This window comes from Anomaloglossus baeobatrachus, chromosome 2, assembly GCF_048569485.1.
Source record: "Anomaloglossus baeobatrachus isolate aAnoBae1 chromosome 2, aAnoBae1.hap1, whole genome shotgun sequence".
In the NCBI taxonomy this organism is placed as follows: Eukaryota; Metazoa; Chordata; class Amphibia; order Anura; family Aromobatidae; genus Anomaloglossus; species Anomaloglossus baeobatrachus.
Window position 1 is genome coordinate 144,229,842 of NC_134354.1, and position 18,064 is coordinate 144,247,905.

The 18,064-nt window shown below is 44.6% G+C and overlaps 1 protein-coding gene across 1 annotated transcript in view; it reads right to left on the bottom strand.

Annotated features, from left to right (window-relative positions):
* MBTPS2 (membrane bound transcription factor peptidase, site 2) overlaps positions 1-18,064 on the bottom strand; it is a 114,610-nt gene that overhangs the window by 68,417 nt on the left and 28,129 nt on the right. The window contains exon 6 of the mRNA XM_075335408.1: positions 14,892-15,010. Within this exon, the coding sequence (XP_075191523.1) occupies positions 14,892-15,010 (119 nt within the window). The remainder of the gene's footprint in view (positions 1-14,891; positions 15,011-18,064) is intronic.

Sequence of the window (18,064 nt, forward strand, 5' to 3'; positions counted from 1 at the left end):
GCTTATTCCTGTTGCTTTGCACCTGTGCATTATATTGTATCTAAATGTGTATTGTCCTTGCAGAGAAAATATTAAGTCGTTCTTTTGTTTCAGCACACACTGGGGTGACCAGTTTCCTGTTTTACACTAAAAGGATTACATTACTATGGAACCAATAGATGTGCACATCTGCTGTTCAGGGTCTTATCTGTGGTATCCTTAGTGATACCAGACTCTGAATGACGCTGATAACTGCTTCCCTACTCCATAGGAGTTGAGGGGCGGGGCTTGACGTCACTCCGGTCACATGACCGGATCACATGGTGCTGCATTCCACTGTGGAACGCACGCCGACAGCCTGGTTCCAGTTTACAGGGAGATTACAGAGGATTCTGCCCTCCTCACCTGCTTGGTGAGTGGTTTATTCAACCCACCGGTTAGTAATTATTAATGGTCCTTTTGTATATATATATATATTTAGGCTCTGGTCACTCCTCAACTTACCCCTGATGAAGCCACATATGGTGGCGTAACGCGTGGTGAATCCTACAATTGGTGACTATGTACTGCTGTATACTGTCCTTTGGTACTGCTATTTTGAGCTTGTATGCTTTATATTAATTCATGAGGTTTTGGTTGGTGATGTGCCAATTTGCTCATGGGTAGATCATTCTTTTGATCTTTCCCATTTTTAAATGGTCTTAACAATATTTCTCTGTGTTACTAATAAACTTTTTCACACTTTTTGCATGCAATAAGGGACTCCTCTTGCTTGATTCCATTATCCTGGATTTTCCAGTATATGTTTGGTGTAGTTGTGCTCACTCTTTCCCATGTGTTGTGTTCCAGATTCTATTTATGGGTTGAAGCACACTTCCATTACCTATATATATTTAATGGTGGTGCCGTCCCTATTTTGTTCTATCATCTGTACTATGAAGCGCCGTCCGATCAACTTTGCGGCATTTGGCTGAATCTGGGCTGAAAGTATATCCCGGTACACTTCAGAATTCATCCGGCTACTCTTGTCTGCTGTTATGTCATCAATAAACACAAGTGACCCAGTGCCATTGAAAGCCATGCATGCCCATGCCATCACGTTGCCTCCACCATGTTTTACAGAGGATGTGGTGTGCCTTGAATCATGTGCCGTTCCCTTTCTTCTCCAAACTTTTTTCTTCCCATCATTCTGGTACAGGTTGATCTTTGTCTCATCTGTCTATAGAATACTTTTCCAGAACTGAGCTGGCTTCATGAGGTGTTTTTCAGCAAATTTAACTCTGGCCTGTCTATTTTTGGAATTGATGAATGGTTTGCATCTAGATGTGAACCCTTTTGTATTTACTTTCATGGAGTCTTCTCTTTACTGTTGACTTAGAGACAGATACACCTACTTCACTGAGAGTGTTCTGGACTTCAGTTGATGTTGTGAACGGGTTCTTCTTCACCAAAGAAAGTATGCGGCGATCATCCACCACTGTTGTCATCCGTGGACGCCCAGGCCTTTTTGAGTTCCCAAGCTCACCAGTTAATTCCTTTTTTCTCAGAATGTACCCGACCGTTGATTTTGCTACTCCAAGCATGTCTGCTATCTCTCTGATGGATTTTTTCTTTTTTTTCAGCCTCAGGATGTTCTGCTTCACCTCAATTGAGAGTTCTTTAGACCGCATGTTGTCTGGTCACAGCAACAGCTTCCAAATGCAAAACCACACACCTGTAATCAACCCCAGACCTTTTAACTACTTCATTAATTACAGGTTAACGAGGGAGACGCCTTCAGACTTAATTGCAGCCCTTAGAGTCCGTTGTCCAATTACTTTTGGTCCCTTGAAAAAGAGGAGGCTATGCATTACAGAGCTATGATTCCTAAACCCTTTCTACGATTTGGATGTGAAAACTCTCATATTGCAGCTGGGAGTGTGCACTTTCAGCCCATATTATATATATAATTGTATTTCTGAACATGTTTTTGTAAACAGCTAAAATAACAAAACTTGTGTCACTGTCCAAATATTTCTGGCCCTGACTGTAGGTCAAAAAAGTGGTGACAGGTTCCCTTTGGAAATGCTTTGCATCTCTGAAATCCCATACACCACAATGGTACTACATGAGCCGCCATTCTGTGTGCACCAACCACTCAATGTACATGGCTTTCATGAAAACATGTTAATCATCTGGCAACAATTTTAAAGAAAAATACGTGTGTAGGTATTGCAGGGACGTATGTTTCTAAGTCCCTCTTTTTGCGCAATGCCTTAAATGAATGTCCCCATATTGGTGACAAGAAGCTCCCGCGAGTGCACGGATGATATAAAAACTACACATTCTGGGCTTAGGAGTCCAGTGGGAGGTCCTAATCAGCAATGGATCTTTCAGTATATAATAAACAATGTCAGTGAGTAGGACCACCCGCTGGACAGTGAGCGGCTATATAAATTACTGGATAGAATAAATCCCTGTACACAGATGTGTATGAATCTGCTCAGCTCATTTTGCTTTCAGACATGATAACTGGACTGCGTCTTCAATGTGGCAGGTTCCCTTTAAATGTACGGTATTTGGAATTTGTAAAAAAAAAAAATCTATGAGAAAATATAGTCCTTGAGATTAGATCTCAGGAGCCACAGCTGTGAGGTGGGAACTATTTTAATTGTTAGCACTGAAGAAACAGGATTTTGGCTTGCTGCTCTTCACTGGCCTGGGTACATGCCGAGATACGGGCAGAATCTATAGTGGGAGCCAGAGTATCAAAACAGCAGTCTGGTGGTCCTGCCATGCCCCACTTAAACTTAATAAAACTTACATAACAGAACTTTTGCAGGTGGACCATACGTCTCCAGTAGCTTATACGTTTTGATAGAAACTCTTACATCACTGGACTAACAGGGTTTTTGGTACTCCACACTGACTATTAGGTATTATAAACATTTGGTGACAGGTTCCCTTTAAAAACATTTTTATCTGCTTGTAGATGTATCACTTCTCTGAATACTGAGCTCTGTATAACTCCGCCTACACCTCTGTTTTGCAGCTTTCTGTGTACAGTGTGCATATTCAGAAAGCTGCCAATCAGTGGTGGGGCAGGGTTATACAGAGCTTATGCATATGGAGGACTATATGGCAACAGGTTTACTAGTCATGTAGTGATAATCTCATGGTGATAAAAAAGAAAGTGTCCGTTCTCATTTTATCAAAACTACAGCAAGCAACCTAGTGACACAGCGCTGGAATCAGGGTCCGTCTATACGTTATGCTGTTCTCAGATTAGGTGGCAAAACCTGGTGACAGATTCCCTTTAAAATCAGCTGTGATGGTCACATGATTTACAGTATACATATAAGTGATTAAAAAGCAAAAAAATATCAATACAACGCATTCAACAAAATCCTAATATGCATGATCACACTATATAGTGCTTTGAATATTTAAATGTCCAAGTCATATATAACAGTATCACATTTTCATAGCTGCAATCAGGGTCTCTGTCACTACATTATGCCACTCTCAGATTAGGTGACAAAAACCTGGTGACAGATTCCTTTCAGTGGGATATTGCCATGCCATGGGACAGTCTTGTTTTGATTTCCATATTTGTTGCTAACTTATAGGTAGTAGGTATAAAAACTATTCAACCCAAGGGGTTTTTCTTGATTTCTAGCCAAATAACATTGATCCTTAGGGTATGCGGCCACAATCAGGGTTCACAGCGTTTTGCATGCAGTGTGTTTTTGCTGCGTCCAAAATGCTGCGTTGTTCAGTACAAGCACAGTGGATGGGATTTCTATAAATCCCATGCTCACTGTGATGGTTTTTCCCGCAGCGAAAATGGACCAGCGGTGCGGCTTCCTGAGCCACAGCATATCAATTCTTTGCTGCGTAGACGTAAGCATTCTCCACGGGGAGAACAGAGTGAGAGACCACAACTGTCCGAGCCCGGATCATGGGCACAAGCAGCTGCGGTCTCCTGCGGAGGAGACTCGCAGCCCTGCAGGTCCGGACCTGCCGCATCCAGAATACAGTGGGTCCTGATCGTGTGCACATACCCTTACTGGATATAATTGGGCCTTTCTGACATCAAATGGTTAGTCTCATTGTTATAAACAGGTAACGTTGTAAAATTTTGTAATATTCTTGTTACTGCACATCCTATCTAGTCTCAAGATGGGAGCTATTTTCTAATTATTTATTTTTTCTACTACTCATTACCAAGATTACAGACCATCTCTGCAGTCTAAAGCCCGTTTTACACACTACAACATATCTTACAATGTGTCGGCGGGGTCACGTCATAAGTGACGCACATCCGGCATCGTAAGGTATAGTGCAGTGTGTAACAGGTATGTGCGATTGTGAATGAACGGTAAAACGTTCATCGCACGCACGTCGTTCATTCCTCATGAATTGTACGTCAGGTTGTTCATTGTACCCGGGGTAGCACACATCGCAGTGTGTGACACCCCGGGAACGATGAACAGCAGCTTACCTGCGTCCTGCGGCTCCCAGCCGGTAATGCGGAAGGAAGAAGGTGGGCGGGATGTTTACGTCCCGCTCAGCTCCGCCCCTCCGCATCTATTGGCCGGCTGCCGCGTGACGTCGATGTGACGCCGAACGTCCCTCCCACTCCAGGAAGTGGATGTTCGCCGCCCACATCGAGGTCGTATGGACGGGTAAGTACGTGTGACGTGAGTTAATCGTTTGTGCGGCACATTCAACAAAATTGAACGTGCCGCACATACGATGGGGGCGGTTACGATCGCATACGATATCTTATGCAGAATCGTAACATGTAAAGCAGGCTTAACAGCAGTGGCCAGTCTCATAGTAAAGGAGCGCAGGGCTTACAAGCTCTTTTCTATAGAGCTAGTGAGTGCTGCTTTGAAGTGGATCCTTTATAAAAAGATTTACCAAACATATACAATTCTGATACATCTATAGATCAATAGCTGATTGTTAGACGGTCCATCTGCTAGGACCTCCTGAGATCACTTCCGCACAGAGGAGACAAGCTTGTACTGTTGACTGTAATAGGCCCACCATTCCGAAGCACAGTCACCAATATCTTATAAAAGTGATATGCCATGAGTATATATGGTAGAAAAACCCCAATAAGAATAATTAGAAAGTTAGCAATCATATACAAAAATAATTAATAAGAAACTTTCACATATAGAACTGTCATATCATTGGCAAAACGGCATTTGAATGTGGCTACCCCATCTACAAGCTATAAATGCTCATATTTCATCGGATATATCTCTAACACCTAATTACAGTGAATTGATGACATTATCCATAGAGACCGAGCGCACTACCAGTGTGACATTAAGGGATAACGTAGGCTATGAATCAGGGGTTAATGCCGGAGATACTGATATTAATGTCAGTACCAGCAGGGGAGTCGGGAACGTACCTGGCTCAGGAAGGGATTACGAATAAGCAGTTTTATTAGACAAAAGGATCCTTGGAGTCAAACAAGTCTTTATTCAGCCTTGAATAATAATGTCAAAGACCCAGATGACATGAAACGTGATCATATCCTTTATGCTGAATGTTACACTGCGGGTCAATCCCAGGATCAATTCAAAATACTCTATAAAACATTCATGAGCTTTTTTACAACATGAAAAAATAATGAGTTGTTTAATGGGGAATTTACTCCATTACAATTCTACAGGAAAGTTGTGATGTGCTTTTTTCTCCTGTCAATCATCTATAGACTACATTTTAATTTGGAAGTGGGCAGACCATGTGCCAATGTAGTCAGCAGCCTATAGTCAGAGCTATTAGAAGGATAAAAAGTTGGGGTGGGCTTCATACCACTAATAACACGGGAACATATTGCACAATTCCTGTAATACAGCCTAAGCTAAAGCGGTATTGTGCAATCATTCCGGCAAATTTATTCTGCATGTCATAAATGTCTAATTAGTTTCTAAAATTGTGAGAGATGTATGCTGAGTAGGGATGAGTGAACCCGACATGTAAAGTTCGGGATTCATACCGGACACTATGTTCGGTACCGAACTCTGACTTCTAAATGGAAGTGTTATGTCCCCACCACAGTCCGCTCCTGTGACGTCTGCTTCGTTCTCCAGGCACCGACGTGTTCCCGCCATGGATAGTGCTGGGGATGGGAGAGGAGTTGGTGCCAGTGGCTCTGGTGGGCGCAGGGTCCGCTCATCCACTGGGCTGGGTTTCCCTGGTACCTGCAGTACCACTGGCGGACTGTAGATGGCCTGTGTCTTCCAGCTGAAGTTACCATCATTCAGCTATAGCCAATGGGAAGACACTACACCCTTCTTATTCTCCGTCCTGTCTACTGACCACTACCAGAGATCGTTCTGTATTCCTGGTTCCTGTCCCGCCCGGTTCTGTTTAGTGATTCTGGTGTTCTGACTTCTGCTTGTTTCCTGACTACCTCGCTGCCATCTCTGATTTTAACCTCTGCCTGATTTCCTGACTATGCTCCTGCCTCCTGAGTTTGTCTCTCTTTGTGCCTCCTGGTTTGCCCTCTGCCTGACGACCACTCTTTCCTGCATTGCAGCCTTCCATAGGCAGCGATCTCCTGGACATTGTGTAATTCCAAATCCCTGTATAGGGGTTAAAGGGTTTCAGGATTCTTGAGGTCCTGCCGATTTGGTGGCTAGCCCTACTCTGTCAATGACAGTCATCTTTAGTCTGTGGTCAAGGGCAGATGTTACAGGAAGTCCGTGTTACTGTTAGGGGTTCAGCAAATAAAGCTTGTTGAAAGGCTGCAGTGAAGCCAATCTGTGGGCACTTCCAGATCCACCGCAGCCATGTCAAGTATTGTCAGGATTCCTTAGAGCTTGAAGTGGACAACCATGTGACTGCAAGTATACAATATGCATACTTCCAGACACATTCCAACAAGACGTATGTGGCCTTAGGGGTACTTTGCACGCTGCGACATCGCTAGCCGATTGTAGCGATCCTGAGCGCGATAGTCCCCGCCCCCGTCGCAGATGCGATATCTTGTGATGGCTACCGTAGCGAACATTATCGCTACGGCAGCTTCACAGGCACTTACCTGCCCTGCGACGTTGCTCTGGCTGGCGACCCGCCTCCTTCCTAAGGGGGCGGGTCCTGCGGCGTCACAGCGACGTCACACGGCAGGCGGCAAATAGAAGCGGGGGGGCGGAGATGAGCGGGACGTAAACATCCCGCCCACCTCCTTCCTTCCGCATAGCCGGTAGAGGCAGGTAGATGTTCCTCGCTCCTGCGGCTTCATACACAGCGATGTGTGCTGCCGCAGGTACGAGGAACAACATCGTACCTGTCGCTGCAGCTAAATTATGGAAATGACCAACACTACACAGATCACTGATTTTCGACGCTTTTGCAATCGTTTATCGGTGCTTCTAGGCTTTACACGTTGCGTCGTCGTTACCAGTGCCGGATGTGCGTCACTTTCGATTTGACCCCGACGAGATCGCAGTAGCGATGTCGCAAAGTACCCATTACTTAATATAAGTTAATTGAGGAAGGCTGCTCAAGTCTAGTTGGAATGTGGCTGGAAGTAAGCATATTGCATACTAGCAGTCACATTACAACCCCTTAAAGGTCAAGCATCATTTCTACTGTGTCAGGACTCTTGTATCAAAGACTTTATTTGGGATCTGGATTTATATTGTAATTTGAATTGGGAGTGTTTTCTGAGGTTTCAGGAACCTGACAGATACTCTTTAGTCTTCCTCCAACTTGACTGTATGGACACCTAGTTGAGTCATGTTTGCACTTAAAGGAAACCTATTAGATGCCCGGACCATGGGCGGTATGAGCCAGAGAGTGACTGCGTGGTGCAGTTAGGTAGGTCTTATTGACACACATGGGAGAGACCCGTCAACCAACTAGAGCGGTGCAGGGAGTATCCGGCCTGGACCACATTGGACTAGTCCGGTCTCTCCCTGTAGTCCCTGGGAGCTTTGCAAACAAGGTTTCCTCAAAAACATCGCAGTGTTTCAAAGTGAGACACATCTGGCTGCTATCACATTGCCAGGCTCTCATTCATGCTGCCCGTGGTTAAAGCACCATGTATCTAATGACAGGTTCCTTTTAACAATTTGAAACGAGATATTTCCTTAGATTGTGAAGACAGCTATCTGCTTGACTAACTAATCTGACTAGGACTTTTTTTACAATGATCATCAATAACTAAGCATCTATGCACGATACGTCTATTCTTGGAAGACGAATCTCACACATCTAGAAGACGTGACATAAAAGGAGTTGTCGTCAACAAGAAGGACACCGTGATTACCACCAGGGACCAGGATACTCCGGTCAAGTGGTTGCATCGAGTGCACTTTACTCAGTCCGGTTGTCCTAGTGCCACAGGGGACAAGGTCATTTCTTACTCCTTTGTCATTAGTTTATATTAAGACTGCAGTATCATTGCACGTGTAATGTAACTTCCCCTGACACTGCATAGGCCAGAGGCAAATTTCCAGCAAGTTATCAGCATAAATGAAAAATAATTACTCCTGGGCTCCCATTCTGTCACTTCATTCCTTTTCAATAACCATCTAGATTGTATGTTCCCAGCAAATCCCGCTCTGTAGGATGGCTGAACTGCAGAAATTAAGAACAGATTTGTTAAGAACTGATGGCATTTTGGATGCTTAATCAATACATATCTGTTGGAATATAAGTCACCACCGAGCAACCATAGTGTATAACTCACTTTCATTGAACGAAACTCAATGGATGCAAGATGTTTGTAGCCAGGAAAATGCCTCCTAATCTCAGTATCCACAATGTCTCTGTCCTTCCAGATAAATGAATGAACTGTCAGGGCTTAATTCATTGAATAGGACTTTTATTCATATTTAATTGAAGGGGTTGTCTCGGGCTATGAAAAAAACCCATCCTACATCTACTAGATATAAGCCCCTAATCCTTAAACAGTTTTCACCAAAATTCTGGCTTAAAACTGCTCAAAAGACCCCAAAACATTGCTACATTTTTCCGTAACGCCTAGATGTACAAAACTTGGCCAATGTTGACTCTTTTTTTTCCACCAATCCTGGCCAGCTTTTTCAATCTTTATTTAAACTGGTTGAAGCTTTGCAGAGAACCAGCATGGGCGAAATCCACCAGAAAATTCATCAGAATTTGTGGTTCTAAATGTGGCGTAAATTGCTACAGAGATGAATTCCAGTCCCTAAAGAATTCATACAGTGACGCACAACAGTTGACAAATGCGCCAAATTTGGTGCATTGTACTCCAAAGCTGTGTTCATCAGGCAGGACTGGCTTACACAATGGCATGATGAATTTGGAGAACAGTGAGTACAGCACATATCTTGCCATTCTAGGTTATTTCACCAGTGCTCCATTTCTGGAGAGGGGTCGTTCTTTACTTTCTGGATTGAGCCATGTCTGTAGTTTCAGAGATAAACTAAAAGCTACATTTTCCAATGTGTCCCAACTCTCTCATAATTTACGGAGTCCCAGCACAACCCCTGCCCGCAGTGACCTCCCCCATCTAGTTGCCCTTTCTTCTCCACGGCTTTGCTCAATGTACAGTCGATCCAATGTGTGGTATGTAACGCCTGACAAGCCATTGTGGGATTGACTTCATATTAGTGAGAAGTGTTGGTGCTATTTTGGAGGAAATGTAGTGGCGGTGAACAGTAACCCAGCCACATGTCCGTCATAAGAAGAGCACAGTCAGTTTCCTTCCGCTCGTGACATAGGTGGCGTCACCATCACCACACCAAGGAGTTAGCATAATAGTGTCAATAATGTCATTACTCAAAGCGGAGGCCAATCCTTCAAAGACAATGAATGCTGTATTTTAGAGACATGTTCTCGGTGTAGGTGGTGGTCCCAGCAATGTCATCTATATTGTGAACAATAGTGATGAGCAAGCACTGCCATGCTCGGGAACTCCTAACGGGCAGTCAAACAATTGTATGGGTGTGACTTGTGTACCCAAGTATAATGGAAGTCAATGGGGAACTTGAGCATTTCTCCAGAAGATTTTCCAAAAAAAAATGCTTGAATTCCAAATTGACTTTCATTATATACTCTGTACCCGAGTCACACCCGTCCAACAGCTGGTTACAGATACTGAGCATGGAAGTGGTCACTTATCTCTAGTAGACAGGTGTCAGAGTTGGGACAATCTCCTCAGTATCGGATTCCCTCAAGACTAGAAAGAAAAAAAAGAGTAAGAAATTGAGAAATTCTGATCAGGTCAAGGGAAATAAATTTTTATTACACAATATATAATTAGCTGATTACTTGCTGTAAAACATCCCTACACAGTTCATCACTTAAAGGGTTTATTCCGGCTTATTTTGACTTTTTTTTATTATTTCCCTATTGGGCTACATTGGGGCAGGTAAGTAGATAGTGACCACTTACCTGCGCTGCTGTTAGCCCCTCTCCCCCGGCTCAGAGTGGTCAGGTGACCGCTCCTGCTGCGATTTTGCTGCTTCCGGTCATTTCATGTCAACATGGGCAGGACCATGTTGACATGCAAATCTGAGAACAGCTTGTTGCCGCCCTGCTGGGTGGGTACAGTGCGTGAGTCCCTGCACCCCGTACTCTACCCGCAACCTCCCCCTGCACTGCTGTGGGACCCGTAAGCTGAGTGGAGGGGCCTGGCGGCAGCTACACACTGTGTCACCGCTAGCACCGGGCCCCCTGCTCAGGATCGCACATTCAAATATACCGGCATCACAGATCACAAATGCCGATATATTTGAAAGCAGTGATGAGAGGGAGCACTGCGCTGCTTCTCATCACTGTTCCGCTGTCTGTGCTCTCTGACAGTTTAGGACAGCGGTGACGTCACTACTGTGCTGATATGGCCAGACCAGACAGCGGACGAATGTGCAGGAGCGGCGGGGACCGAGGAGGGGTATGTATTCCCTACATGTGTTCCTTATGGGGGTAGGGGTCGGTGCAGAACGATGTTGGGGGGGTCGGTACAGAGCGCAGTGTGTGTGTGTGTGTGCGCGGTGCAGAGCCCCATGCGTGTGTGTGCGGTGCAGAGCCCCATGCGTGTGTGTGCGCTGTGCAGAGCCCCATGCGTGTGTGTGCGCGGTGCAGAGCCCCATGCGTGTGTGTGCGCGGTGCAGAGCCCCATGCGTGTGTGTGCGCGGTGCAGAGCCCCATGCGTGTGTGTGCGCGGTGCAGAGCCCCATGCGTGTGTGTGCGCGGTGCAGAGCCCCATGCGTGTGTGTGCGCGGTGCAGAGCCCCATGCGTGTGTGTGCGCGGTGCAGAGCCCCATGCGTGTGTGTGCGCGGTGCAGAGCCCCATGCGTGTGTGTGCGCGGTGCAGAGCCCCATGCGTGTGTGTGCGGTGCAGAGCCCCATGCGTGTGTGTGCGGTGCAGAGCCCCATGCGTGTGTGTGCGGTGCAGAGCCCCATGCGTGTGTGTGCGGTGCAGAGCCCTATGTGGTGGGGAGTGCAGAGCCCGCTGTGGGGCTGTTATTTCCAATGCTGTAGTGATAACAGGTCAGTGCTGGGGCAGAATACTGAGAGGGAATGTGTGTGCAGAGGGCGGGGCGGGCAGGGGGCGAAGCTGGGCGGTGCCAGCTGTGACTGGGAGGTTTAGCACAGGAAGTTATCATGTTTGCTGGAGCTGAATGTAAACAAAGAGCTGCAGAGAATAAAGGGATAATTCAAGAAGAACAAAAGTTAGAAAACAAAAAATAACAATGTAGGGGTGTTTTATAAGACAATACAGCACAGATTAGCTTAACAAAAATTTTTGAGTTTGTCGGATAACTCCTTTAAATGGTTTCTCCTCTACTGTGTTTAAAATTTATTTAAAATAAAAATATGATGCCAGCACCAGCTCTACTGGCACTAACAAGACATTGCTATACAATGTGAGTGCTGCAGCTCCTATACTTCCCTCAAACAAAATTAATTAGTCCAGGGGAGGGGTGAGCGTTGCAGTCTATCAGCTGCTACTGATCGGCTGCAGGGTTTACATGGTACAATGTCATGCGAGAAGGTTAAATTTATTTATTTAAATTTTCATTTTAAATAGCAGAATACATCATTTAGAAATAATGTTTGTTCAAGTAGTGGACAATCCCTTTAATGTTGGATCTAATCAGAAATTAAAGGGAATCTGCCAGCAGGTTTTTGCTACCTAATCTGAGAGCAGCATAATGTAGGCATTGAGGCCCTGAGTTCAACAATGTATCACTAAAGCGGGCTTTACACGCTACAATATATCTAATGATGTGTCGGCGGGGTCACGTCGTAAGTGACGCACATCCGGCATCGTTAGTGATATTGTAGTGTGTGAAACCTTCGTGGGATTGCGATTGAACGAATAAACATTGATCGCATACACGTCGTTCAAAATCTAAAAATTGAACGTCGGGTTGTTTAATGTTCCCAAGACAGCACACATCGCAGTGTGTGTGACACCCCGGGAACGATGAACTGCAGCTTACCTGCGTCCCGTGGCTCCCGCCGGCAATGCGGAAGGAAGGAGGTGGGCGGGATGTTTGTCCCGCTCATCTCCGCCCCTCCGCTTCTATTGGCCGGCTGCCGTGTGACGTCGATGTGACGTTGAACGTCCCTCCCACTCCAGGAAGCGGTTGTTCGCCGCCCACATCGAGGTTGTACGGTAGGCAAGTACGTGTGACGGCAATTAATAGTTTGTGCGACACTGTCAACAAATTGAACGTGCCGCACATACGATGGGGGCGTGTCACATCGCATACGATATCGTATGCTTAATTGTAAGGTGTAAAGCAGGCTTTAGATTAGTGGGTGCAGCCTTTCTGACACAGTGAAAGATTTGGGATTTTGCATGTAGCAGTGCTGGGAGAGCCGCCCCCACCCACACCAAGCTTTCAGTGTACATTCCATAGACAGAAACTGCTAATCACAGAAGAGGGTGGAGTCAGACTACAACTCACACAGCTGCTGAGAACCACTAATGATAAAGCTAAGAGGCTTAAGCTAACATTACTGGTAACCAAAAAGACTGAGATAACATACTCAGGGGCTGAATTCTCTGTTTTAACTCTTGCAGCCGTATTCAGATTACATTGCAGAAATCTGCCTACAAAGTCCCTTTAACCCAGGCATTAAAATTAAATTAAGGCTCTATAAATGAATAAATCAGTGAATATTTTCATTTAAAATAAAGCTGCAACCTAGACCTATTTCTATAATGCATTCCTCAAAATGATCTAAAAGCTCTTTCACCTTAGTTTAATTTTTTTTTTCTCAACGGGAACCTGACAGCTGATAACATGCTGCCCGAACCACACATATATCAGGCACTGGCTGTATGATTTCAGCCAATTATCATTTGACTCAAATACTGCGGCATTTCAGAGATACACATCCTTTAAAAGCTGCTGGGGAGAAAGTGACATGGAAAACTTGTCAGAGGCGGGTGCCCGCCTGCTCCCCTTGGGTGCCCGGTCTCCTGTGTGTGAGTACATAGAGAGACCTGCCAGTCATTAGCAGTGGGTAGGGAGGAGTCGCCGTCGCCCCGCCTGTCTGACTAGTCACCCATGCAGTGTTTGTAGCACAGCAGGACCTACACAATATTACGTTGGTAGTTTTTGATTTTACAGCTGACTAATGTATATACGGTACTCAACAAGGAAATTAAAATAGTGTAGATGCAAGTATTACAAAGCAATATACTTAAAAATAAAAAATATATATATTATCTAACAGTTTCTACAGCTGTACATCAATATACATATAATTCTGAGTATTTGCATTCAAGAAAAAAAAAAAAGAAAAAGACTTCAGGTCACTGACTGTTAGAGATTTCCCAACTCATTAACTTTCTGTTATGTTACAACATTCATTTCTCCTTTTTACAATCTATTTTTTGCTGCCCCAATATAATTATAGACTCTCAGATTAACCAGTAACTAAAATGTGCTTGATTTCACGGAAACTTATGACAAAACCGCTATGAACTTGCATATAATAGCATTCTGACAACGTGTAGCCACAATACTGAGAGCCCCGCTGCTGGGAGGAAACACTTTACTCCTCCTGGCAGACTTGGGCTTTCAGTCATAGGGGCATGTTCAGTACACAGTGTGCGGCAGATATAACCATGCCTCCAGCACAGACTGACAGCTGGCTCAGCATTTCATTACTACAGAGCCGGCTGTCAGTCATTGCCAGATAGTGGTGACAGCCACTGCTCACTATGTAATGAGAAGTGACTAAAACCACTCCGGCCGTACCTCTGACTGAAATCCCGGAGCTGCTGGGAGGAGTAAAAGAGAATTTCTATCTGGCAGCGGTTCTCCCATCCTGGCGGCTGTACAGCATCAGTAGGTTAATAGGGTGTTTTGGTTTGGGGTTTTTATGACAGGTTCCATGTTTCAAGTTCTAAAATCAGTAAAGTTGCAAAGTGGCTGTAAAAACAAGAAACATAGCAATATTCCACTCCTTAAAAACACTCTTCATTCTCAAGAACAGAGGGATGTTTAGTTTTCGTGTTCATCTTGCTGCCTAGGTTACCGGCCACCCTCCATTCTGAGAGTGGCCGATCTCCTAATAGAGTGCGCTTTCTTCCAGGCTCTAGGCTTTACAGCTAGCTCGTAATGATCTGAAGCTGGTGGGATCCAGCCATCCTCTATGCCCCTGCACGTCTCCCATGTTGTAGACGTATAGTGGCTTCTGTTAGTGGCCTGGGGCAAGTACAGTTCAGACCAGAGGTGCGACCATGCCGCTGGCCTTAACTGTCAATCTTCAAGAGCACACCGCCCCCGAAGCAAAAGGCCGAAGCATTAGAACAACCCTTTATATATGAGTAATGGTGAAAATGAAAAATGTCCATAGAAATACAACAACAGCCACCAACAGAGGTAAGAGAGCGCTATCCAATGACTCTGGAGTCTTGTGCACTAGACTTGTATTCAAAAATACGGACTTACCTCAAAGACTTCCGTCACAAGCGCACCAACACCCGTGTAATAAAATGGATACAGGATGACAGGGAGTGGAAACAATATCAAGATGCCCAGGAGGCCGAGAATAAAATTGTGCCAGACTCCTACAGACAGACAACAGTACACAATGAAGAAACAGCGACCAAAAGTATAGAAACCAACGTCATCTGCAAGTATTATACATCTCCACCTATCGTACCCAGGAGCGGATACACAGTGTATGGAGCAATGATGCTCGGGCTCTCTGCACCGCTTATATCCGGCCGCTGAGAGTGCTTTATAAAATAAATATAAAATAAAATAATAATAATAATAATAATAATAATAATAAATAAAATTAAAATAAATAATAATAAATAATTATTATTATTATTAGATCAAGCACTGAAAACTTAAAAGGAGATTGTCCACTACTTTTACATTAATGGCATATAATTAGGATAGGTCATCAACGTCTTATCGGCCATGGTCCAACACCCTGTACCCCTGCCGATCAGCTGTCCTCGGTCCCGGCAGCAGGCAACTGGAAATGCTCAGGTCCGGAGCTGCTCCATCTTCCAATAGTGGCAGCTGCTGGGTACTGCTCATCTGCCTCCTATTGATTAGCCTAAGAGGTGAATGTACAGTACCCGGCCGCTATCAGAAGATGGAGCAGCACCGGAACGGAGCATTTCTGGCCACCTGCTGCCGACACTGAGAACAGCTGATCGATGGGGGTGCTGGGTGTTGGAGCCCGGCTGATCAGATGTTTTTGACCTATCCTAAGGATGGGCCATCAATGTAAAAGGAGTTGACAAGCCAATTAATTATATTGGCCACATATTTTTATTGGAATACATTCAAGGAGAGCTAGTTATTTCTTAAAGATATCAATGGCTGCAGATTTTCCCAATTCTATGTTCAATGATCATCATTTTTGGCGTTTTGTGTGAAATTATGTCCAATTTGGCTTTTTTCCCCTCAGGTTATATTTTTGTGTATAATGAACATGTAACTGCGATATTTTTTTGGGGGGAGAAATACTTCATTTTCTGGAACAATTTCCAGTATAGAAACTCTTACCAAATGATTTACTAAAAAGTTTTGTATCCCTGCAGTAGAGGTCGGTCCCCGTGTGAGGAAACCCTTCACTGTTACTGTAGTTAGGATGAATAGAAACCGCACAGGCTTAGTGCGCCATCTAGTGGCCATGATGTGCAATGCTAAAAAGAATTACAATTTTATGACCTGGAAGAGTGTCAAAATATAATGAGATTCTTAGCAATACATTGTGGCACGGATTGTACAAAGGGCCTGAAAAGCTCAGAATTACACATTCCCATGATGGCAGATGAAAGCCGCTATATATTATAGGTTGTCCTATCTAAAAAACAAAACCCTCAGCTAGTCTGTTCAGCACCACACTATCTATAAGGAGAAATATTCTGTATCCCTGAAGTCCTCATGGATCATTCTGCAGCACTTGATATCTTCATTTTTAGGTTTCCTGTAGAGTTGAGCGAGTACCTAACTATTCATACTTATTATACTCATAACGAGTACTGTCTAATACTCACGTATTCATTCCGAATAGCGTGTGCAATGCAAGTCAATGGGGAAAAACTCGCAATGTAACGAGTAACCCGAATTCCACACTATTCGTGCGAGCAGCGGAATTCTGGTTACTCGTAACGTTGTGAGTATTCCCCATTGACTTACATTGCACATGCTATTCAGAATGAATACGTAAGTATTAGACAGTCTTCGTTATGAGTATAGCGAATACGAATAGTAAGATACTCGCTCAACTCTAGTTTCCTGCAACACTTAGGACAACACTCGGCTATAAATGGTGACCAGTGGTGGCTTTCCCACCTCCAATAAAACAGTGCTCTACATGAAAGTCTCAGATGTTCAGGATGTCATACGATCAGGAAAATAATACCGCATGCAATAACCTGATGTATAAAAAGAGCGTGGAGCTACCAGAGTTTACCTGAATTTTCCCATTTGCATTTTTTTAGGTTTTCTTTAGTGCATCCAGTATTTTTAAAAGCAAAAATACCTGCTTTAAAAAAACAAAAACACAACCTCATCTGCACCTGGTCATCAACATTACAATGTAGGCCCACATTCTCTTGATAGAGAGGTATATACCGCTCTATTTTAATACTATATGTGTCGTACAAATCTGTATATTGTTTGTTTTTGTTCTCACTACTATTTAGACGCGGGAAGAAAATCAATAAAGAGTCTTTCCAGGTATAGGGATAGGTCATCAATCTTAGACTGTGGTGGGGCTGCGACACCCGTAACGCCATCAATCCGGTGTCTTCAGTCCTGGCAGCGTCAAGATGTAAACAGTAAGTGGAGCCGGATCAGCACACCTTCACGCACAGCGGTGGCCTTTCCTGAGAACAGCAGCTCAGATCCTATTCACTTCAAGCTGCAGTTTTAGGCAACAGCCACTGTGCAGCGATCAGAGCAGTTTAGCTCAGTTTACATCCAGTGATCGGAGGGGCTGCTGGGTGCCCACTGACGTGAGATCAGTTCTCGTAAGCCTAGATAAATCCAGTAATTGAACCATTTTAGAGATTTATAGACTTTGTTTTATGATATACATAGAAAAGGGGGAGGCCTTATTTAGAGAAAGCATGGTCATTCCTCGGTTTTTCAGAGATCAGATTACTGTACGGGCATTAGGTTAGGCCAAGAGGTGACATTCCACCAGACCATCACCATTAAATGTCCCACTCCCTTCACCGTGCACTGCAGTCCATCCCCAGAGAGATCTGCACGGGTGTCTGAATCAGCCCTTGTTCAAAGGAATATGGAACTATAAATTCCTGGAAAAACGCTTTAATAACACTGAGGATGGATGTCTATATGGTGTGTGAACAGAAGTAAAAACTTCTATCCAGAAGTGTAATGCTCACCGCTGGTGTTGTTGAGGCAGCAAGAGAGGAGCCGCTAGGCCACAGGGGGAAACCCGAGCTTACCATTTAGTTGGAGGGGCTTAACTAAGTGCCCGCCATGAGGCAAAATGCCAGGTACTACTCCCAAGGAAGTGAGTTAGGAACGGACACAGGTGCAGGCAGGATGACTGAGGCAGACAGGTACGGAGAGGAGTGATGGGCACGGCAGAGTAGATAGGTATGAGAAGGAAGGTACAGGACACC